General features: G+C 35.1%; 1 protein-coding gene across 2 annotated transcripts in view; it reads right to left on the reverse strand.

The window, feature by feature from the left end:
* Nucleotides 1-24,570, reverse strand: part of ANKRD13C (ankyrin repeat domain 13C) — a 97,164-nt gene that overhangs the window by 70,040 nt on the left and 2,554 nt on the right. The window contains exon 2 of one of the 2 annotated variants that reach the window (XM_066376556.1): nt 2,867-2,908. The exons of the other annotated variant lie outside the window; for it this stretch is intronic. Coding sequence (XP_066232653.1) covers nt 2,867-2,908 — 42 coding nt within the window. The remainder of the gene's footprint in view (nt 1-2,866; nt 2,909-24,570) is intronic. 2 annotated transcript variants of the gene reach the window in all.

A 24,570-nucleotide genomic window follows, 5' to 3' on the forward strand; every position in this document is an offset into this window, starting at 1 on the left:
GAGATAAAAGAGAATAGAGTAGCACAGCTTGAACAATGGCATAATATAAAACTAATGTATAGAATTAAGTGCCAGGTAGATATTTTACTTTCTACTATACATTTCCATTTCACTCTTGTGCAACCAAATACCAAAAAACATTAAAAGATCATAATGAAAAAAAGCATAAAAAAGAAAAAGTGGAAAAATAAAAATGGATAAATGTAAATGGGTCAGCATTAGTAACTGAATCTACTCTATTATAAAAAGGACATGAAAAGAGCAAACACCAACATTATTTGCAGATCATTAATTCATCTAATTGTTTCCCAAAATACGTTCCACAGAATTCTAGTGTCTCAAGATACTTGTGAAAAAGAGCAAACATCAAATAATTGTAGGGAAGAATAACTCCTATCCAACACTTGTCCCAACAATTCAGAGGGTCACAATGCATACTAGCATATAAAGGTTCTAAGGTCTATAATAAAGAAAACTGCTTAATACTTATTAATCCACTATTTTCCAAATAGGTGAGACCTGGAAACACTATTTTCCTTGAAATACTTATTACTAATATCCAACAAAACTCATATTCTGTGAAAAATATTTTGTACAGGCTGAAAGAAACCTACGATGAAGCATAACAATACCTCTACCTAATACAAAACACTTAGACTAGGGATGCTTCATTTCACTTGCAAATCCTGGGAAATTCACACTTACTATTAAAGTCCAAAATTTAGAAGAGCAATCAGTCTTGGCATCTAATTAACTACATCTGCTATGAAAACCAGAGGAAAGCATGTTGTTAGCTAACTTAGACCTATCTTTTTTGAATAGTACTCAGTGAAAAGAGGACAAGGCCCGTTCAGCATAATAGAACTCCAAGCTCTATAGCCTGATACTCCAAGTTCAAGTCAAAATTCTGCTACCTTATTCTTGAAAAGTTGCTTAACTTCTCAGAGCTAAGTTTTGTTTATCTATACAGTGAGGATAATAGTATCTTCCTCACATGGTTATGTTAAATGAGTAAATATCTATAAAGCACTAAAAGAAGCAGCTAGCATATTGTAAACGATGGCTATATTTCAGTTATTTTCTAAAGTTCTGTTTAAATGGCTTGGGAGAAAAGCATAAGTTTTTATTAGTCAAATTGAGCCAACTACATGTGATATATGTTCAGCAATGTAGCTACACTAGAGATAAGTATCTAAACATTTTTCTTCTGTATTCCTGATTACCTCTCTCAACTCAAGCCAGTCTAGTTAGAGTTAATTTCACAGAAGTAAATACATATCCCAAAAATAATTCATGAGATTGTTAGTCATTCATCACTGTGGCTTGGCATGAGATAAACTAAAGAAATCAAACACTTTGCTCAGAAATTCAGGAACTCAAACAAAACTAGTTGGTGGTAAAAAATGAAACCAGAAAGTCATGAAGATTCGGGATTCTAGAATAGTTAATTTTGGGTCATGTTCAATTTCCATAAACACTGAAAAATAAAACACAAAAAGGGAGATTATTATAGACAAACTAAAAAAAAACAAAAACATAAAACCAGCATACACAACATTAAAGATAGACCTATCACAGACAGATAAATGGATGAAGAATGGAAGAGAGGAAAGAAAGGAGGGATGGAGAAAGGAAGGAAGAAAAATAGAAAGGATGAAGAATGGCTGATCCCTCAAATTGTCTTAGTTATGCTTTTCTTAAGATGTAGCTAGTCCTCATATCTTGAGTTTCTAAAATATGTAGCATCTTCATGAATCTCTTTACTCAAGTGAGTCTGTTCCTTATAGAAAGAAAAAAAATATCATAACTAAATCAAAAAAATAAAGATTCAAGTCACCAATTTATAAAGAATTAAATCAAAATTAAATAACCTTGCAAATGATATGCTTCACTTAAGCATATGAACTTAAAAACCAAACTTGCAAAAGAATTATTTTTTTCAACAAAGAAAGTTCTAGTAATACCCCTGAGATCAGCATATATTGAGATCAAATGTTTATAACAATTATATTACAATATATAACAATAACATGTTCATAATGATACATCTGGATCATCAGAAAGATAAGCCTTAAAAATTAATAAGCCTGTTTTAAAATTCAAGAGCACTTTTTTTTTTTTTTTTTTAATTTTTAGCAAACACATCTAAAATTTTAAACTCTAGCACTCAAAACGTAGCCAATCAGCTATCTGGAGTCCTCACTTTTCAGGATTACTCGGAATACAGATAACTAAGATTTTATTGAATCTAGGAATAGCTTACAAAATAGATCTTTTAAATCACCTATCTATGAGTTGATTTTTTTAAATTAAAGAATAACAAGTATTAGATTTACAATCACCTACCATACAAAAGGCTAGACTTAGTTTTGATATACAAAATAGTCCATGTTAAAGAAAGTTATAAAGTATTACAATATTAAGAGTATTATAATAATTAATAAACCTTAATATATTTTCAAACTCCTGATATTATAAATACTTGCTTGACAAAACCACGAAGAAAAATAGTTTCAAAAGGCATAAAGGTTAGTATAAGATTTCCAATCTCTAAAAAAATGGCTGTAGAAAATATTTGTTATTTCTTACTGAATTTATTGTGATGACACTGGTTAATAAATTATATAAGTTTCAGAGATGTGAAACTTCTCTGAACACATCGTCTTTGTAGTGTGTGTTCACCACCCCGTCATTCCCTTCCATCACCATGAGTATCTGTTACTTTTAAATATACTGAATTCTAAGCTCAGTTAGCAAGTAAAATAGGTTACTTTTTAAAAACTCAAAGGACAAAATTCACATAAAAATTTTAAAACTGACTATACATAAGTGAAGTTAAACATAAAAAAAGAAAATATTTACTAACCTTTATTTCCTAACATCACAGCAAGATGTAAAGGAGTGTTTCCTAAAATAAAAAAATTAAATTAGTGTAAAAACATAGAAAAGTATGGATTTAAAAGTGGTTTCAGCTCCTTCAGAAATTTCACTGGCAGATATTAAGCAAAGAAAATGTGGCTACAAAATGATCCTGCTTATATGGCAAGTTCGAAGTCAGAGGATGTCATGGTTTCTAAGCATAATGCATCCACTTCTTCTTCCCTATGCCAAACCACCCCCGATCCCTTCACCCACTCCCCAAAGATACCCACTGTGCTTTTGGGATTTCTTGTCCAAACAGATTTCATGTGTTCTTTGCTGCTAATTATCATATCATTCTTTGCTCATTCAGCAAACAATTTAAATACCTACTATAAACTCATTTTGGGGAATAAATACCAGTAAAACCCAATCTCATACTCAAATTGTCAAGTCTTCAGTTAGAAACTGATATGAAAATAAATTATTGTTGTTTTATTTACTGAAGTAGAAAAGAGTGTAGAACAGCGATGGAACCCAGGGCAGAGCACCTAATCTTGCCTATACAGAGAGACCTAAATATTGAAGATAAACTCTCTGAAAAGAGTCTAAAAAATGAGTTAGAAGCAACAGTGTCTAGCCTTCCATGTTAAAAAACAAACAAACAAAAAAACCCTGATTACATTCAATTGCAAGAACATTTTTATTTGGGGGAAATACACACAAAAAAATTTACAATTAATGAGAGTAAAGAGCTTGTAGGAGAACAGCAAATAATGGAAACTGGAAAGATTAGAAGGAGACAAACCAATAGAAACTGTAGGCTATGCTATCGAGTTTGGACCATATCCTATAGTTGATGTTACAGAACAATTAATCTAATTCTAAAACGATACCCCAAGTCACTCTTACAACCTGTAATAGTAATATTTTTTAAAATAAAGTTAGTATTTAAAATGTGTGTATATTAATGTTCAGATATTAGCATTTTTACAGAAGTCTTACATGAGCAATTTTTGCTAATAAAATGAGCAACATACATATCACAAAATCACATATAAAATAGAACAAGACTTGATTACTTTATCTAAGAAATCCGTATATGATCTACCCCAATCTCATAGATGGACCAAACCAGTCAAGATGGTTAAAACAAATACACACACCTCTTTAGCTCAATAAAACCAGAAGAGAGTGGTAATTGTTAATTAGCAAAGACAGCAAGATAGTCTTTTATGTAAAATATACAACACAAATAAATTGACTAAATTTAAATTGTAACTAGAAAAAAAACTGAATTACAGTAAGTAGCTTCATCTTATACTTCAGGAACAAATAAATGGCAGACTTTGAGATATTACTCACATTATGGTTTTCAGAAATAAAAATTTAAAGTACAAATTACAGCTAGTGACTAGGCAATATACTCTACAATTTTCACACCTTAGAACTCAACCTAGTTGAGATACAGAAACTATGATACAATTGTTAATAATCATACATTGAAGCATAGCTCAGAAAAAACATGATTACTAAAAGTCACGGGTATGAGCTGTTTTCCAAAAAGACAAACTTTGATTCCCCGAAACTTCAAAACCCTTTAGAGTAAGGTAGCTATCTTCCCAAAATGCTATGCTATAATGTTAGAAAAATTTACATGGTTAAGAATAAAAACGAAAAGTCCAATGAAAAAGAATTCTGGTTTTAGAACAGCATTGTTTATGTTTAATAATTCAATATGTAATATGCATTGAAGAAAAGCATTTTTCACTGTGGATATTTTTATATATGAAGTTACTGAAACTGATTTCTCACTTGACTAGCGGTGATGAAGCGGACAAAGCATCAACCTGGGCCACTGAGATTCCATGTTAAACACCCAGAGGTGGCCGGCTTGAGTGCAGGCTCACCAGCTTGAGTGAGGGTCTGTGGCTTAAGCACGGGATCATCAACATGATCCCATGGTCCTGGCTTGAGCCCAAAGGTCGCTGGCTTAAAGGCAAAGGTTGCTAGTTTGAAGCCCAAAGGATGCTGGCTTGAACAAGGGGTCACTAGCCTGGCTGGAGGCCTTCGCTCAAGGCACATATGAGAAGCAATTAATGAAAATCTAAAGTGCAGCAACTACATCTTTCTCCCTTTGCCCCTTCCTCTCTCACTAAAAAATATAAAGAATAAAAACTGATTTCTCTCTCTTTCCATGTTGAAACCATATGATATCTCATAAAGACACTAAAGAAAAACTCTAGAAAAACAGAACTATGTCAGTTATTTTCTATTCCCCTCACCTGCAAATAAATAAATAAATACTTGTAAGGTTAGGAACTTTCAATTGATTTTTCTTTAACAGGAATGCTCAATAATGCACAATTTTTTCTACTACTGACTAACATGTTCAATTCAAACACAAAATAAAAATGCTTAGGAATAATTTTAAATGTAGCTATATCAGATTTGGAACCATCTATTTAGTCCCTTCAAAGTCTTCAGCATAAAACAAGGTAAAAGAAATCACATGTATAAAAACCTGAATACCCAAATCAAAATTGAGAAAAAACAAAGCTGGAAGCATCATGTTCCCTGATTTCAAACTCTATTATGTGCTACAGTAATCAAAACAGTATGGTACTGGCATAAAAACAGATACACAGATCAGTGAACAGAATAGAGAGCCTAGAAACACATGGTCAATAATTTATGACAAAGAAGCCAAGCATACAATGGGGAAAGGACAGCCTCTTCAATAAATGGTAATGAACAGCCACATGCAAATTAAACTGGTTCACCATTTTATACAATACACAAAAATTAACTCCAAACTGATTAAAGACTTGAATGTGCCTGACCTGCGGCAGCTCAATGGGAATGCTGAGGTCACTGGTTTGAGACCCTGAGCTTGCCCTGTCAAGGCACATATGGGCAGAAACTACTGAGTTGATGCTTCCTGCTCCTTCCCACCACCCTTTCTTTCTTTCTCTCTCTCCTCTCTCTCTAAAAATCAATAAATAACATCTTTTAAAAAAAAGAAAAAGAAATACTTGAATGTGAGACCTGAAACCATAATAAAAGTCACAGAAGAAAACATGGGCAGTAAACTGCTTGACACAAATCTTGACTATGATTATTTTAATTTGAAACCAAAAGCAAAGGCAACAGAAGCAAAAATAAACTATGGGACTACATCAAACTAAAAAGCTTCTGTACAGGAATAAAAATGAAAAGGCAATATAAAGAATGGGAGAAAATACTTGCAAGTCATGTATCTGATAAAAGGTTAATATTCAAAATATATAAGAAATTCACAGAACTCAATAGTGAAAATATCTTGATTTAAAATGGGCAGAGGGCTTTGGCCTGTAGTGGCACAGTGAATAGAGCGTTGACCTGGAACACTTTTGAGGTAGCCAGTTCAAAATCCTGTTCAAGGCATATACAACAAGCAACCAATGAACAACAAAAGTGAAGCAACTATAATTCTCATTCTCTCCACATCTCTCTCCTCTCTCTGTAAAATCAATAAATAAAATATTTTTTTTTAAAAAATGGGCAAACAAGACAGGTAACAGCAAATGTTGGAGAGGCTGTGGAGAAAAAGGAACCCTCATACACGGTTGGTGGGAATGTAAAATAGTACAACCATTATGGAAGAAAGTATGGTGGTTCCTCAAAAAACTGAAAATAGAACTACCTTATGACCCAGCAATCCCTCTACTGAGTATATACCCCCAAAACTCAGAAACATTGATACATAAAGACACATGCAGCCCCATGATCATTGCAGCATTGTTCACAGTGGCCAAGACATGGAAACAACCAAAAAGCCCGTCAATAGATGACTGGATAAAGAAGATGTGGCACATATACACTATGGAATACTACTCAGCCATAAGAAATGATGACATCAGATCATTTACAGCAAAATGGTGGGATCTTGATAACATTATACGGAGTGAAATAAGTAAATCAGAAAAAACCAGGAACTGCATTATTCCATACGTAGGTGGGACATAAAAGTGAGACTAAGAGACATTGATAAGAGTGTGGTGGTTACGGGGGGGGGGGGGGGGGGGGGAGAGGGAGAAGGACAGGGGGAGGGGGAGGGGCACAAAGAAAACTAGATAGAAGGTGACAGAGGACAATCTGACTTTGGGTGATGGGTATGCAACATAATTGGAACGACAAGATAACCTGGACATGTTATCTTTGAATATATGTATCCTGATTTATTGATGTCACACCATTAAAAAAATAAAATTATTAAAAAAAAAATGGGCAGAGGTTCTGAATTTTTCCATAGAATATACTCAGATGGCAACAGGCACACGCTCAAGGTCACTAATTAGCAGCAGGAAAATCTAAATTACAATGAGAAATCACCTCATATCTGTTAGAATGGCTATTATCAAAAAAATTAAAAATGCCAGTGAGAATATGAAGAAAAGTAAACCCCTATACACTCTTGGTGGGAATGTAAATTGGTACAGCCACTATAGAAAACAGTACAGAAGTTCTGCAAAAAATTAAAAATAGAACTACCATCTGATCCAGCCATTCTGCTTCTGAGTATTTATCCAAAGAAAACAGAAACACTAACTCAAAAAGATATACCCCCATGTTCACTGCAGCATTGTTTATAACAGCCAAAATACAGAAATAATCTCAGTATCCATCAGCAGATGCATGGATAAAGAAAATGTAGTATATACTGGAATTTATAATGGAATATTATATAGAATGGACTATTATTCATCCATAAAAAAGAATAAAACCCTGACATCTGCAATAAAGTGCATGGACCATGAGGGCATTATGTTAAATAAAAGAAGCAAGACAGAGAAAACCAAATACCATACAATCTTACTTAATGAAAAATCTAAAACACACACATACACACACAAGCTCATAAATACAGAGAACAGATTGATGGTTGCCAGAGTTAAGGATGGGGTTTGGGTGGGATGAGAAAAATAATGCTCTACTGAATATCTGAACGTTGCTAACAGAATAGATCTTAAAAGTTAACACAAGAAAGATAATCTTGCAACAATGTATGGTGATGGATGTTACTATGGTGGTCATTTCACAATATATATAAATATTGAATCATTAATTTGTAGAACTGGAACTACAACTAATGTGTCACAACTACAAGCTGATGCTTCTCATTTCTCTCCCCTCCTGCCTGCCTGCCTCTGGCAAAAAGAAAAAAGAAAAACTGTATTTCAGATATGTACCCAACTGCATGTAGTGAGGAGTGTTTTCGTACAGTACAATATTTATCTTTTAACTGCAGCATTTAATCCACTTTCATATAGAATACTTACTAATATACTGGGGCTTAAATCTACCACCTTGTTTTTTGTCTTCTATTTGTCTTGCTGGTTCTATGTTCCTTTCTCTCATCTCTATTGCTTTCTTCTTAATTATTTTCATTATTCCATTTTGTTTTTTAATCTGTGAGATGAAAAATAAATACTTTTATTTTACAATTCTTTTCTATTTTTGTTTTGTTTTTTGGGTGAGAGGAGTGGAGATAGTGAAGCAGACTCCCGCATGCGCCCCAACTGGGATCCACCTGGCAACTCCATCTAGGGCCAATGCTAAAGCACTGAGCTATTTTTAGCACTTGAGGCTGACATGTTCCAACAAAGCTATCCTCGGCACCCAGGCCACAATTAAACCAATCAAGCCACTGGATGCTGGAGGGAAAAACGGGAGAGAAGGGTGGGGAAGCAGGCGGTCACTTCTCCTGTGTGCCCTGACTGGAAATTGAACCCAGGATGTCCATATGCCAGGCCAACATTCTATCCACTGAGCCACCGGCCAGCCTACTATTCTTTTTTTTTTTTTTTTTGTATTTTTCCAAAGTGAGAAGCAGTGGGGGCGGGAGGGGGGAGACTGGGGGCGGGGTGGCAGACAGACAGACTCCCACATGCGCCTGACAGGGATCCACCTGGCATGCCCACTAGGGGGCGATACTCAGCCCATCTGAGGCGTTGCTCTGCTGCAATAGAAGCCATTCTAGTGCCTGAGGGGGAGGCCATAGAGCCATCCTCAGCACCCGGGCCAACTGTGCTCCAATGGAGCCTTGGCTGCGGGAGGGGAAGAGAGAGACAGAGAGAAAGGAGAGGGGGAAGGGTGGAGAAGCAGATGGGCACTTCTCCTGTGTGCCCTGGCCAAGAATCGAACCTGGGAAATCCACAAACCGGGCCGATGCTCTACTGCTGAGCCAACTGGCCAAGGCCTAGCCTACTATTCTTTTCATAGTTATCCTAAAGATCCACTGTCTTATACTATAGTTACATATGGTTCATGAGCATTTAAATGTGGCTAGTCTAAATTGACATACGCCATAGTGAGATTTTGAAGATATAGTATGAAACACAAGAATATAATATATCTCAATAATGTTTTATATTAATCATCATGTTGAAATGTTTTGGTTATACTGGATTAACTATATTATTAAAATTAATTTTATCTACTTTTTATTTTCTTTACGTGGCTTTTAGAAAATTTAGTTAAATATGTAGTTTGCATTGTATTTCTTAGCACAGCTCTAGAGTTTACAATATACATCCTTGATTTATCAGTCTAACGTTAAATAATACATTACCCCTCTTCAGAGTCATGCAATTAACATAGAACACTAACTTCATTATCTTTATCCAGACTTAGTGCTATTATTTAATCCCTTAAGTTTTTTTTTACCTTATATTCATTTGTTTAATTGCCATTTTTTGTTACATTTCATTCCTTCCTATTTCTAATTTCTCAGCAGAATCATTTTTCTTCTTTCTGAAATACACCTTCAGTATCTCTTTCAGTGATGGTCTGATAAGTGAATTTTTAGGTTTTTGTTTGTGAATGTCTATTCAACTTCAAACCTGAAGTATATAGTATTGGGTATGTAATTCTTGATGGGCTATTATTTTCTGCAGCATTTTATTTGGTCTTATGCTTTCCTTTTTTTATTTTTCTGGTTGCATTTAAGACCTCTTTATTTTCTTTAATATTCAGTCATTTCGGTCCAATATGGATTCCATTTTTTAAGCTTGCTTCAGTTGGACTTCCTGAAGCTCTAAATTGGTATCTTTCATAAAGTTTAGAAAATATACAGCAATTATCTCCCTAAGTAAAGCTTTAGCCCCATCTCTCTCTTCTCCCCTGTGGTTCACTTAATACAGAATTTCTCTTACATTTTTTCTTTTACTTTCTTTCTCTTTTTGTCTTCTTCAGGATCTAAACTGTGATTTCAGTTATTACACTGAAACTATTCAGTTTTTCCATTTGAGAATTTCTATTTGGTTCTTTTCAAAGTATGATAAGTGATTTAAATTCTTATAGTTTCCAGTTCTCCAATAAAATACTCAAATTTGTTTCATCTCCCAAGAACAGAATAACTATTGTTACTTAAAATTTCTGCCTAATAATAATTACAATAGCCTGACCAGTGGTGGTGCAGTGGGTAGAGCATCAACCTGGGACAATGAGGTCCCAGGTTCAAAACCACAAGGTCTTCGGCTTTAGTGCAGGCTCATCCAGCTTGAGCGCAGGGTCATTGGATTGAGTGTGGGATCATCAATATGCTCCTATGGTCACTGGCTTGAGCCCAAAGGTCACTGGCTTGAAGCCCAAAGTCACTGGCTTGAGCAAGGGATCATGTGCTTGGCTTGAAACCCACCACCACGCCCTATCAAGGCATGCTGAGAAGCAATCAATGAACAATTAAAGTGATGCAACTATGAGTTGATGCTTCTCATTATCTCATTCCCTTCCTGTCTGTCTGTCTCTCTCACTAAATAATAATAATAATTATAATAAAAGAGGCTCTGATGAGTCTGTTTGTCTTATTGTTTCTCCCTTTTCATTCAATGTTCACTTTTTTTATTAGGCTTATCACCTTTCATTATACACTGGACATGATATTTAATTAACTCTTTATATAAAAAATGTTGAAACACAAGAAACAAATCCTCCAAAGACTTTCATTTGCTTCAGGCATATAGCTGAATCCCAGCTTTTTTCATAAATTCACACAGATAATCCTAAAATTTGTATAAAAATTCAAAGGACCCAGAATAGCCATAACAAACTTAAAAAGAACAACAAAGTTGAAGGATTCACACTTCCCAATTTCAAAACCACAGTAATTAACACATTACATGTTTGCATAAAAATAGGTATATACATCAATAGATTCAAAATAGATTGTAGACCTAAAAGTAAGAACTAAAGCTATAAAATTCTTAGAAAACAAAACAAAGGAGTAGATCCTTGTAACCTTGGATTAGTAATGGTTTCTCAGATACACCAAAAACAAAGCAACAAAAATAAATAATAAATTGAACTCCATCAAAATTAAAATGTTCTGTATTGCAGAGTATGTCATCAAGAAAGAAAAAGACAACCCAGAGAGGAAGAAAATACTTTGCAAACCAGGTATTTGTACCCATATATTATTATAAAAACTCTTCCAACTAAATAATAATAATGAAAATTTTAATGGGAAAAAATCTGAACAGCTATATCTCTGAAGATATATAAATGGCCAATGAGCCTATGAAATGATGCTCAAAAATCATTAGATATTAAAGAAATACAAATCAAAATTATAATGAGATGACACTTTGTAATTAACAGGATGACTGTATTTAAAAAGAGAGATAACAGCAAGTGTTGACAAGGAAGAGAAACTGGAATCCTCAAGCACTGTTGTCAGGAAAATAAAATAGTGCAGGCACTTTTGGAAAATCGTTTGGCAGTTTTCCAAAATAGTAAACAGTTACATATGAGTCACCAAGAGGTACATACCTAAGAAAACGAAAACATGTACAGTACACACAAAAACTTATATACAAGTATTCACAGGAGCATTAGTCAAAACAGGCAAAAAGCAGAAACAACTCAAATGTCCATTGATTAATGAATGTATCACTATAATAAAATATATCTATGCAATGGAATATTATTTGGCAATAAAAAGGCATGAAGTATATTGATACATGCTACAACATGGATGGACCTTGAAAATAATGTGCTAAGTGAAAAAAGCAAATCACAAGACCATATATTGTGCAATTGCATTTATATGATATGTCTAGGACAATCAAATCTATGGAGACACAAGTAGGTAAGTGGTTGTTTAGGGCTAGGGAAAATGAGGGGTTTCAGGGAGTGAAAGATAAAGGGTATAAGGTTTCTTTGTAGGGTGATGATTGTTTTCAAATTAACTACAGTCATGGTTGTACAACTATGAATACACCTAAAATCATTTCATTGTACACTTTAAATAATTCAACTGTACCATATGAATTACATTTAAATAAAGCTGTTTTAAAATACCTGTAAATAAAAGTGGGGAACAAGTAAAGTAGTCAGGATCACAGTAACAATTTGTTCATACTTAATAGTTTTAAAAGCAAAAATCTTCCTTACAAAAGCCTTTTTAGTAGACTTCTTATTTTGCCTTATAACCATCACCGATGTTAGTTGCAGTCATTAGTCCTGGCCTAAAACAAGTGTCTTTGACACTTGCTTCTTTGGTGTGAATAACTATTCAAAATAAAATACTAGAAATAGCTTGGTATTTTTCTACTGCTATGAATGCTAATGAAAGCAATAAATGAATACAAAAAAGGAAGGGATAGGCTTGCTGTAGGGCACAAAATTGCTCTTGCCATCTGTTCACCATATTGGAAAACTTCTCATCCTCTAATGGAGAGATGTTGCATAAATAAAGCTTTATTGGAACAGAGCCATGAGCTGATTGTTTATGAACTGTTTATGGCTACTTTTATGCAATAGATGATATGGTCTACATGCCTATAATACTATATTATCTTGTTCTTTTAATGTTTGTAGACCTCTGTTCTAATCAGTAAGGGTTTCATGTAACATTGTATTATTTCCAGGATAGAATACCTATCAGTAATCAATGTAATTTGTAATTTCTATATATAATCACATTTGATGCCTGTTGTTAACAATTTCTCTCATGATCCAGTTTACTTGATTCTGTAGCATCATTATATTTTAATGAGTTAGAAGAGTTCATAGGTTCTATTATTTCTCCAATATTTTACCCAGAAGTAAAATCCATTTTCATTCAGTAAATATTTACTGAGCATTACCATGTGGTAGGCATAATGCTAAACATTGTTTCAATCATTAAAAAGCTGAAAATAATTCCCACATTTGTGGAGCTTATATTCATAACAGAGAACAAGAAAAATCTAAAATAAAACAAAATAGATTGTGATAGGTGTTAAGAGAAAGTAACAAAAGACTGTAAGATTGAAAATAATAAAGGGAGACATGCTTTTTCATACTTCAGTTAGAAAAAAATCTCTCTAAAAAGATAGTATTAAAAAAAAATTAAAAAAAAATAAAAAGATAGTATTTAAAATGAGATCTAAAAGATAAGTAGGAATTAAGAACTCAAAGAATGAGAAGAAAAGCATTCCAGACAGAGGCCAGAAACAACCTGACATATTTAAGGGACTGAAAGAATATAAGTAAAATAAGAACATAGAAAAAAGGAGGAGTTTATACAAGATTATATCAGAGAAGTAGGCAAGGGCCAAATTATGCAGGGTTCTATAAATATTGAAAGAAATATGAACTTGCTTTTAAGTAGAGAAGGCATTAAAAGATCTTTAGCAGGGATATGACATGATACAGATACATTTTAGAAGCACACTTGTTACAACAGAGGAGAGGATGGGAAGACTAGTTATAAGTCTGGTGCAGTATTCCAAAGAAAAAGATAGTAAAATTGGTTCGTCTCAAAGTGATGGCAATGGAGACAGAAAGTATACTGATTTAAAATAACTTGTTCACTGATGTGTATGGGTAGGAGAAGGGATTAAGAAAAAGAGTAATTCCAATGACTAAAGTTTAAGCAACTTAAGTTAATGATGTGATTTACTAAAAAACTGGGTTGCCAGGTGGGAGGGGATAAGGTGAAAAATGGTAACTTCACTTTGGATGTATATTTTGGTACATATCTGAGATTACCAAGTGAAGAGATTACAATATCTGAAACTCCAATAAGTCTAGGCTGGAGATATAAATTTGACAGAAAAAAAAAGGGAGAGAAAAGACATTTAAAATCAAACATATAAATTTCTCAATATCCATTTTTGTCCTAATAGCAGAGAAGGCAGTACATAATAGTTATCTTTCTTCAGTTCTTTATCTGTAAGGAGGGGAAAAAAAGTAACATGCTCTAATTCAGGGGTCTCAAACTCGCGGCCTGCGGGCCGCATGCGGCCTGCAGAACAATTTTGTGCGGGCCGCAGACTAATCCACGAACTACAGTTTCTGGTCGTTTTGTGACACTGAAAAGTGTTGCGTAACAGTTGCCTTATGTAGACCTAGTGCGGCCAGCCAAACGGCTGTGATCTTGCTCTGCGGCCCACATGCTGAGTTGAGTTTGAGACCCCCTGCTCTAATTAGTAACTGAAAAGAAAACAAGAAAATAACACTAGTTATTTCCAAGAAGGGGTAACTGGGTAACTAAAGATGCACCTTGATAATTACTGTTACTTTAACCCCTACCCCAAGAACATAAACATAGTTGAAAAGGTAAAAGCATCAGTAACTACTAAAGTTACAAATGAAACTTCCAATTAAAAATCCAAATTAATCAATTTTCAAAATATACATGAACTAGAAATGACTGAGTTCAATAATTCAATCCCTCATTTTATAGTTAAGAACAAAATCAGAAACACATACTACAATCAAGGATGCCAAACATCATGCTGTGATTTAAATATTTTAAATGCAAAATAATCATCAACATCTTCATTAGCCAATACCACATTTACTTTACTGACCAAGTATATCATGAAACTAAGGGTTAAAATACTCTAGTCACCTTCATTTATGGTCCCCCTCAGTATTTAAAGACCTCAACCTGATGATTAAGCTAATTTGTTAAACAAAGAAAATAAAAAACTTGCCCTGGCCAGATAGCTCAGTTGGTTAGAGCACCATCCTGAAGGACAGAGATTATGGGTTCAATTCCTTGGTCAGGGCACAGACAAGAACAGATAGATGTTCCTGTCTCTCTTCTGCTCTCTCTAAAATCAATAAAATAAACATTAAAAAAAAAACTAAAACAAACTTCTCTGCCACTTTTCATAATGCAATTTTTAAATCTGAAATTGCATGCCTTGTTTCTAACTTGGTAAACAAAACTGAACTCTACCCATGCTCTCTTTCCTGGGAGCACACTCACACCTTTCCCTTCTCCCGCTTCTTCCCCCGCAGGCATGCATCTTCTAACCTCTAGGGATCCACAAGACTTGCAACCAGAGAAGCAATGTGCAGTGGGCTAACCCCTAAAATCTGTACCCAGGGCCACCTGTTTGCTGGGAGCTGACAGCAGCTCCACCTTGGCACTCTTTTTTTCGCATATTTCTAGAGAACCAAAGCAGCTCCACCTAGTCTCTATCCTGTTGCTTCTCCTGTCCCAGGCCTTCCTTGTTTCACTGCCCCAGCTTTAATAAAACATACTCTCAAAAAAAAAAAAAAAAGTTGAACTGTTTTGTCAAATGAGTAAAACATATTCCAGTAACATTAAGACCATTATATCATGAAAGTAGGCAACTTATCAGCCAAATGCTTAGCATTTCTAGGGCATATGCTCCAATATCTGTCAAGTACTATGCATATACTGTATCTTATTTAATTTGCTCGGTACCCTATGAGACAAATATTACTCCTATTTCATAGGTAAGAAAAATAAAGCTAATAGTAGTTAAGTAATTCCTTAAAATTACGTATCTAGAAATTGTGGGAGTCACAACTCTAAAATCCTTATTCTTTCTACCAATGGTTTTAAAACATTTTGGTCTCAAGACTCCTGATCCACCTAAGAATTACTGAAGATCCCCAAAATTTTTCAGAATGATAATTCTATCAATATTTACCATATAAAAAATTAAAATTAAATGTTTAATTTTATTTATTAATTTAAAAATGACAATAAACATGTTAATATAAATTTTTATGAAAAAAATTATATTTTCCAAAACAAACAAAAAAAGAATCACAAAAGTGCTACTTTAAATTCTTTATTTAAAAAACAAAATAAATGTCTTAATAAGCTGGCTTAATAGAAGACAGCTAGATGTTAATAACTATTTCTACATTCAATTGGTATAAATGTCGATTTGGTTTGTAATATATGAAGAAATCTAGATTCAGAAGATAAGTAGTTGGTTTCTCTTGTACTCTGAGTAGATCTTTTACGGATACATGATTTTGTAACATCATGCATTGATCATCTGAAAAGTACTGGGGTTTTTTTATAAATATTAAATTATGCAGACCCTTCCAAATGTCAACTCAGTTCACCATACAAATTTTTTTTTTTAATCACATTTGGTAATATCACCAATCTGATCAGAACAGTCTGTCAATACTGGGAAATTGTCAAGCTCAGAGTGACAGAGACATTTTCCAAATGCTAATTTTCGTTTCAAAGTTTGAATTTTTTCACTGGTTATAAATACTGTCCACTGTTTTCTCTGAAGTCACAGGCTCACCTCATTCATTTTCCAGAAAATGTGTACTAAATATCCAAATTGAAATAACCATAGTTGGTCAATGTTTCTTTTCCCCAAGTTAAAATAAGGTTCCATGACAAAAGCAGCTGGTTTGGCTTGCAACTCAAATAATTGCACAACTGTTTTCCCTTCAGTATGCAGAACAACATCATGCATAATCCATATTATGTCAAAGAATACCAAAAGTACAGGTACCTGAGCCTGACCTATAATGGCTCAGTGGACAGAGTGTTGTTTCGAAACCTTGAGGTCGCTGGTTTGAGCACTGGCTCATCAGGCTTGAGCGTGGGATCATCGACATGATCCCAGAGTTGCTGGCTTGAAGCCCAAGGTCACTCACTGCCTCGAGCCCAAGGTTGCTGGCTTGAGCAAGGGGTCACTGGCTTGGCAGTCTCCCAGTCAAGGCACGTATGAGAAGCAACCAATGAACAACTAACGCTATGCTTCTTATCTTTCTCCCTGCTTGTCTCCCTCCTTCCATCCTTCCCCCCTTCTCTCTTTTAAAAAAAAAAACAACGAAAAGATATGCACTTGAGATTAAGACAGTAAAATTAATCACTTCTATGGCTTCACCAAAGACATTAAGAAAAATTGCTTTTTAAAAAAAAAAAACTGCAAGAACATGACAATGAAGATACAATGCTTAGTAGCAGTTTGGCACCTTGACTCAGTCTAAGGTTCCAATAATTTTATTCACCACTGCTTTTGTACCATCACCAAAAATGTCAGCACAGTGAGAAAGGCAAGCAAAGACTATATATTACTACAAAAATAGTTTTGACATGATGTGCCCCTAACTAGAGAGCAAAGCAGAAAAATCACAAGTACTAAAACCAACATAGTTCCAGCTTCTACAGCCATCTTCAAGTCTCATCCAAGCAAGCAATAACAGAATTTTTGTATGTTCTCTCATAAATGGTACTATATTATACACTAAAACTCACACATGTACATATTACACCCAATCCATCTTCAACTCCTAATCAGCTTTACCTTTTCACTATTCTATAGTTTTCCTCACTTATTAAAATAGCATGTTAAATTGACCCTTGAGTGAATCTTTGAAAATCAGTTACTCCTCTGCTCAAAACCCTCAAATTGCTTCCTCTGTTGCTCAGATAAGTCAAAATCTTTTACAAAAGTTTTATATGCTTACGTCCCATCACCTCTCCCATTTCCTACCATTCTACCTCTCATTTCAGCCACACTGGCTTTCTTCCTATTCCTTAAATATGGTACCTCTGCATTTGCTATTCTCTGCCTGAAACTATGTTCTGCTACACATGTGCTCCCTAATTTTCTTTAGATAACAACTTAAATTTATACCTCCCCTCTCCACTCTATCATCTCTGTTCTACTCATTCTGCTTCATTTTATCTATATTTATCATTACCATATATTTATTGGTATATTACCTTCCCCCTTTTAAAATGTAAGTTCCAAAAGAGCAAGAACTTTGTTTTGTTCACTGCTATAAACCCAGCACCTAACACACTGGTTATCACATATGGGAGCTCAGCTTATATCTGTTATATGAAGGAATAAATGAACAAAACAAAAAGGAAGGAAAAATGATTAAAAACAAAAACATTAGAATAGTGTTAAAATCTGTTCTACTCTCCAAAAAAACCATTTTCACCCCGGGACAAAGCAGTTCTCCAAAAGATTATCTATGAAAGCCAACCAAAGGATGTAGTATATTCATGAGAGGATGTGCAAGACTGCACATGTGCTTTTATAGAATTCAGTACTGTGCTGAGTGAGAGTATGCATTAACATGCCTGATAACATGCCAAGAATCCAAATGCACTGAACTGAATTACACCAGTAGCAAACTACAGATGACTTATAAAAGAGTAAAACAAAACTAATCTTGTAGCAAACTGACAGGCAGTATAAATTCAAGTATCAAATAAAACTTCAAGTGAAGTCCTAGCTAAACATCAAAAACAAAAATGTCGCCTGACCAGGCGGTGGCACAGTGGATAGAGCAAAGGACTGGGACATAGAGGACCCAGGTTCGAAACCCTGAGGTCGCTGGCTTGAGCACAGGGTCACTGGCTTGAGTGCGGTGTCACTGGCTTGAGTGTGGGATCATAGACATACCTCCATGGTCGCTGGCTTGAGCAAAGGGTCACTCCCTCTGCTGTAGCTCCCCCCCATCAAGGCACATATATAAAATCAATCAATAAACAACTAAGGAGACTAAGAAGACACAACAAAGAACTGAAGACACAACAAAGAATCTCTCTCCCTTCCTGTCTGTCTGTCCCTATCTGTCCCTCTCTGTCTCTGTCATACACACAAAACAAAACAAAAAACAAGAATGTCTTCTGCTGATAGGTACTAAACACCAAAAGTGAGAGCAAGATGCTGCTATTAATGGGTATCATTATTATATGAACCTTTAGAGGAAAATATTTTTAAATGCAGTCTCCCATTTGAGACAATAATATCCCAATATATTAATTATTATATCTACTTATTTTAGCCACTTAGCATAATTTCATAAAAATCAGTTTGTTGAGAAGCATGGTCTCAAATTCAGATCTGATTCCAAATATAGAGATGGCCTTCTAGTTGTGCAGATAATCTTCAGGATTTTAACAAGAGTAATAGGCTCAAAAATAAATCACACAATTAGACCTCATATATCCTGATAACACCCTTCATAATCTTCATTTAGAAAAAATCTGTTCTCTTTTTTCCTAACCTGCTTTCATATGCTTTTAGTCTTGCTCTAAAACTGGCCTTCCATTTCACCCCCATTGAAATAAATAGCATATGAACAGGAACACAGGGTCTGTCTGCCCAGCCCTGTAGTTTATTAAAAATTATAATTTTTAATAAATTACACTCATTTTCTAGAGCCCAAAGCATCTGGACAATGACACTCTACTCTGCATTAGACTTCTATGACTCAAGAGTGACATTAAGTTGGGGCAAACACACTCAGTCCTCCAATGAGCACTCTAGAGTTCTTCTGCCTCACCAATGATGTCCAGGACACATCACTGCCATTAAATGCTCATTTTTGCTTCCCTTTTCTCCTGCAGTGGCAAGTCAGAGAATTCCTACTCCTGTTGTAGCTCAGTGCAGGAAACGGGAGAAAAGGATTTCCCTCTCCCTCTTATGAAGTAGCTCTGCATATGTGTTCATACCACTATTTTAAGTGTTAAGTCACATTCTATAGTGTTTAATGATGATGCCATGAGGAAACACAGCCACTTAACCCGTGGATAGTCCAACTCTGTTGGAGATGCACATGGAGAAAGAGGTGAAAAGTAAAAGGTTGTATTTGTATAATCATTAAGATCAACTGAATCAACCCAGTAGATCAGAGGAGTGACAGGATTCACCACCATTATTACCCTTGTACCCAGTGAAGATGTATAATACTTTAATGGATTATCTTGAGCTTCTAAAAACCACATTTTTTCTAGAGGAAAATCAGGTCTTTCAAAAACAAAATTCAGAAAAAACTACAAAACACAAGGAAAACACATGTACAACTACTAGTGTTCCTTTAAAGGTGTGCCACAATTATATAACCCTCCTGGCTAAAATGGTTCACTTGAGGCTTAGTTTGAGATTTCGTTTGCAAGCAAAGTTTAGCTTTTTAGTCACTTAACCAGATATATTATGCATTACTCTCTTGCATCACCTGTCATTAAGATTTTAGTGACAAAAACAGAGAAAATAATAAATAATAGCAAAAGGGAATTTATTTTTTTTTAATTTTTTTACAGAGACAGAGAGAGAGTCAAAGTGAGGGATAGACAGGGACAGACAGGAACGAAGAGATGAGAAGCATCAATCATTAGTTTTTCGTTGTGCATTGCGACACCTTAGTTGCTCATTGATTGCTTTCTCATATGTGCCTTGACCATGGGCCTTCAGCAGACCGAATAACCCCTTGCTCAAGCCAGCGACCTTGGATCCAAGCTGGCGAGCTTTTTGCGCAAGCCATATGAGCCTGCGCTCAAACTGGCAACCTCAGGGTCTCGAACCTGGGTCTTCCGCATCCCAGTCTGATGCTCTATCCACTGCGCCACCGCCTGGTCAGGCAGCAAAAGGGAATTTAAAGATTTATAGGAAATATGTCAGAATAAATAATCCACGTGAACACCAGATTATCCTATTGCCTCAATTCTCAAACACAGATTTTTAATCTTTAAAAATTGAAATGTTTTGCCTGACCTGTGGTGGCGCAGTGGATAAAGCGTCGACCTAAGAATGCTGAGGTCACCGGTTCGAAACCCTGGGCTTGCCTGGTCAAGGCACATATGGGAGTTGATGCTTCCAGCTCCTCCCCCCTTCTCTCTCTCTGTCTCTCCTCTCTCTCCCTCTCTGTCTCTCTCTCCTCTCTAAAAATGAATAAAAATAAAAAAAAAATAAAAAATAAAAAAAAAATTGAAATGTTTTAAAATCCCTGTCTGAAGAAATTTGTACTATCTGACAGAGATATCTACATGTTAATCATTTCTTTATCACTTCAATAAACCACCTGCATTAGCAGGAGTACTCTAAAATTGAATTTTTTCCCTAAAATTGAATTTTAACTTAAATTTGAAACCCATAATCACTGTGTGAAATAGTTTCATGGAGATCACACTACAATTCAATAAAAATAAAAATTAACTGTGTATTGAGAAGATGGCTTGTAACATGCCAAGCAATGTAATTAAAGACAATAGAAACTGCCAAATCTCTCAGAACAGGTCAGAAATGGTTCGCCGTCTAGAAAAAGCTGGTTTAAGCAATTTATATTATCAATGACTTTCATCACTCTGGCACTTAAAAGCTTCTGACTAATGGCCAGGAAAAGGTGCTTACCGTCTAAGGATATTTAAGTCAAGAGAAAAAAAACAAAATTACATGTTCACCAAATAGAAATGGCAGTGAAAATCAAGTAAATCTTTCATATGCTTCACAAACATTCTCAATTTTAAAAGTGAGGAAGTAAAAATCAAGATACTGTTCACCTACCAATGGCTAAAAGTGATTCAGTGAAAAAAAGGCTTAGACTTAAACTGTTATTCTATGCTAACAAGAAAAGTGGTAAATAACTAAAGACATACCAAAGATAAAAAGTTTAATAAGTTGATGCATATTTAATGTAATGGATCTTTTTACCCACCAAAAAAAGCTGTTACTAAATATGCAATGACGGATAATTACTTGGCATTGAACACAGTATATATATGATGTTATGGCTGTTACTGTATTTAACATATTCCAAGAGATATGTCTGGATCCAAATATGTATATAATACATCTCAAAATAATTGATGGCTCAGAAAAAGCAATTCATACTCAACAAACATTTTACCACAAAAGAAAAAGCTCTATCCCTGCTTCTATTCAATTTAATAGTAATAAAGATTTAAAAATTAGAGTTTCACTAAAAGAAGCTGATTAAGATTTTCATTTACTTATTAACACATACATAGTATGTACTATGTTTCAAGGATCATTCTAAGCACTTATAAATCAAGTTATATGAAGAATGGATACAGAAATTAGGAATGTTTACCTGAAGATAAGGAGAACACAATAGCTCATTGCATACCTAAAGAGCTATCCCGTGAACAAGGTAGCCCACATATCTGTCCCATTAAATAAAAAAGACACAGAACAAGAGTGAGAGATTTGGGCTCTGCAAAGAAACTCCTGAGAGCTCTCCAATGGCAGAATCTCTCTACAAGGCTACTACAATGCTGAAATGGGAAAATATGTATTAAAAAACTTCACTGTCAACTGCCACATGCACACTTGAATTGACCTCTTTGCAATGCAATATAGTGGTGGGTCCTGATCAACAGAAATGTTTACAGAGAGGTCAATCATGGGCTTTAAAGTTCTTAGTTCACTTCCCACCTTTGTAACTTATCCTAAGTATATAACTTTAGAAAAGTTCCCTTTAAAATAAGAATTAAACTATCTAGTTTGAGGGTTGTGAGAATTACCATATTTCCCATGTATAAGACGCATCTTTTCCAAAAAATTTGGGATCTAAAAACTGGGTGCGTCTTATACAGTAGTTGTGGATTTTTTTTACTTGCATTTCGCGTTTTTTCGCGCTTATTTTTGCACTCATTGTTTAGACAGTTTTTTTATTTTTTTATTTTTTTTATTTTATTTATTCATTTTAGAGAGGAGAGAGAGGGGGGAGAGAGAGAGAGACAGAGAGAGAGAGAGACAGGGGGGGAGGAGCTGGAAGCATCAACTCCCATATGCGCCTTGACCAGGCAAGCCCAGGGTTTTGAACCAGCAACCTCAGCATTTCCAGGTCGACGCTTTATCCACTGTGCCGACAGTGATTCATCATCAGACATAGATGAAGACAAGCTAATGGATGGGAGTTTTGACAGTGATGAGGAGCTGTATGAATTTTATGATGAATAAAACTTGAGTTCAGTAACTTTATGTAATACATTTTTTTCCAATTTCGGGCCCCAAAATTAAGGTGCATCTTATACATAGGGAAATACGGTGAGTGTGATAATATATGTGAACACTTAGACTGATTTTCTTGCTTGATCACAAATGGTACTGAATTGCAGGATTATTCGGCTTCCATATTCTATACTGCAACACTTAGGAATTGGTTTGTTAAAACACAAATTCTGTTCAAAGTAACTGGAATCTGAAATAACCCTAAACTCTTGTCCCTAGCCTACTGAGACACACTCAATAAATTGTATCTATGATGATGATGAACAAAAAACTATGTGGTATGATCATACGGCTCTGCTATGCACCAGTATGAGTGCATGATTCTACTATGCACTTTTCATGTTATAACAATCCAAATATAGTATGTCGCCTGTTTCTGTTGAGGTGACTTAATAAAGCATTTATCTTTTCTAACTTGAAAGAAAAAATATTCTAAAAACCTAAATAAAGTATCCAGTTACTAAAAATCAAGAGTAAAAGTAATATAATATAATGGTGAAAATATGCAGCTACAGGGGAAAAAGGATTAGAAGTAGCACATGAAATATAAGCTACTCTTCCTAGGAGACTTTAAGACATGGGAATGTATATTGTAGGGGAAAAAAACAATTACACTTTCCACAGGTATGTGAACCATAAGTTACATTCATCAGAAATACCAACAATATAAAGGTAACCAAGTACAATGCCAACATTTGCTCTATCAAGGCAATTTAAAAAGTGAATTTCCCTGGGCTAAGGGCAAGAGTTTAGGGCAGGGGTCTCAAACTCAACTCAGTATGTGGGCCGCAGAGCAAGATCACAGCCGTTCGGCGGGCCGCACTAGGTCTACAAAAGGCAACTGTTACGCAATACTTTTCAGTGTCACAAAACGACCAGAAACTGTAGTTCGCATCACAACTGCTGTTAACTAAGCTAATATCTAGCTAGGATGCTAGAGAAATGAAAAATACAAGTAGGCCCCTAGGCTTACTTAATTTTATCCAAAATATTTTGAACTTCGTGGATTAGTCTGCGGGCCGCACAAAATTGTTCGGTGGGCCGCATGCGGCCCGCGGGCCGCGAGTTTGAGACCCCTGGTTTAGGAGTATTTAGGATTCCAATTACTTTGAACAGAATTTGTATTTTAACAGTCTGACCAGGCGGTGATGCAGTGGATGGAGCATCGACTTGGGAAGCACAGCACACAAATTCAAACCCTGAGGTTGCTGGCTTGAGGCCAATGGACACTGCTTTGAAGCCTAAGGTTACTGGCTTGAACCCAAAGGTCATTGACTTGAGTAAGGGGTCACTGGTTCAGCTGGAGTTCCCCCCCTGAAACCCCCCCATCAAGGCACATATGAGAAAGCAATCAATAAACTAAGGTGCCACAAAGAGTTGATGCTTCTCATCTCTCTTCCTTCCTGTCCATCCATATCTGTCCCTCCCTCTCTCTCCCACACTCTTCGCTTTAAAAAAAGAGAATCTGTATTTTAACAAGCCAACTCCTAAATATTGCATTACAGGATATAGAAGCCCAATAATCTTGCAATTCCATACCATTTGGATTAATCAAAACAATTAGTTCTAACATACTATAGTTCTATACTCAGCCATATTCATATCTCATTTGAAAAGGAATTAACTCTCAAAAGGAATCTTTCATCTGTTTTCAGGGATATTTCTTTCAAAGGCA

Source organism: Saccopteryx leptura, chromosome 3, assembly GCF_036850995.1.
Source record: "Saccopteryx leptura isolate mSacLep1 chromosome 3, mSacLep1_pri_phased_curated, whole genome shotgun sequence".
Classification (NCBI taxonomy): Eukaryota; Metazoa; Chordata; class Mammalia; order Chiroptera; family Emballonuridae; genus Saccopteryx; species Saccopteryx leptura.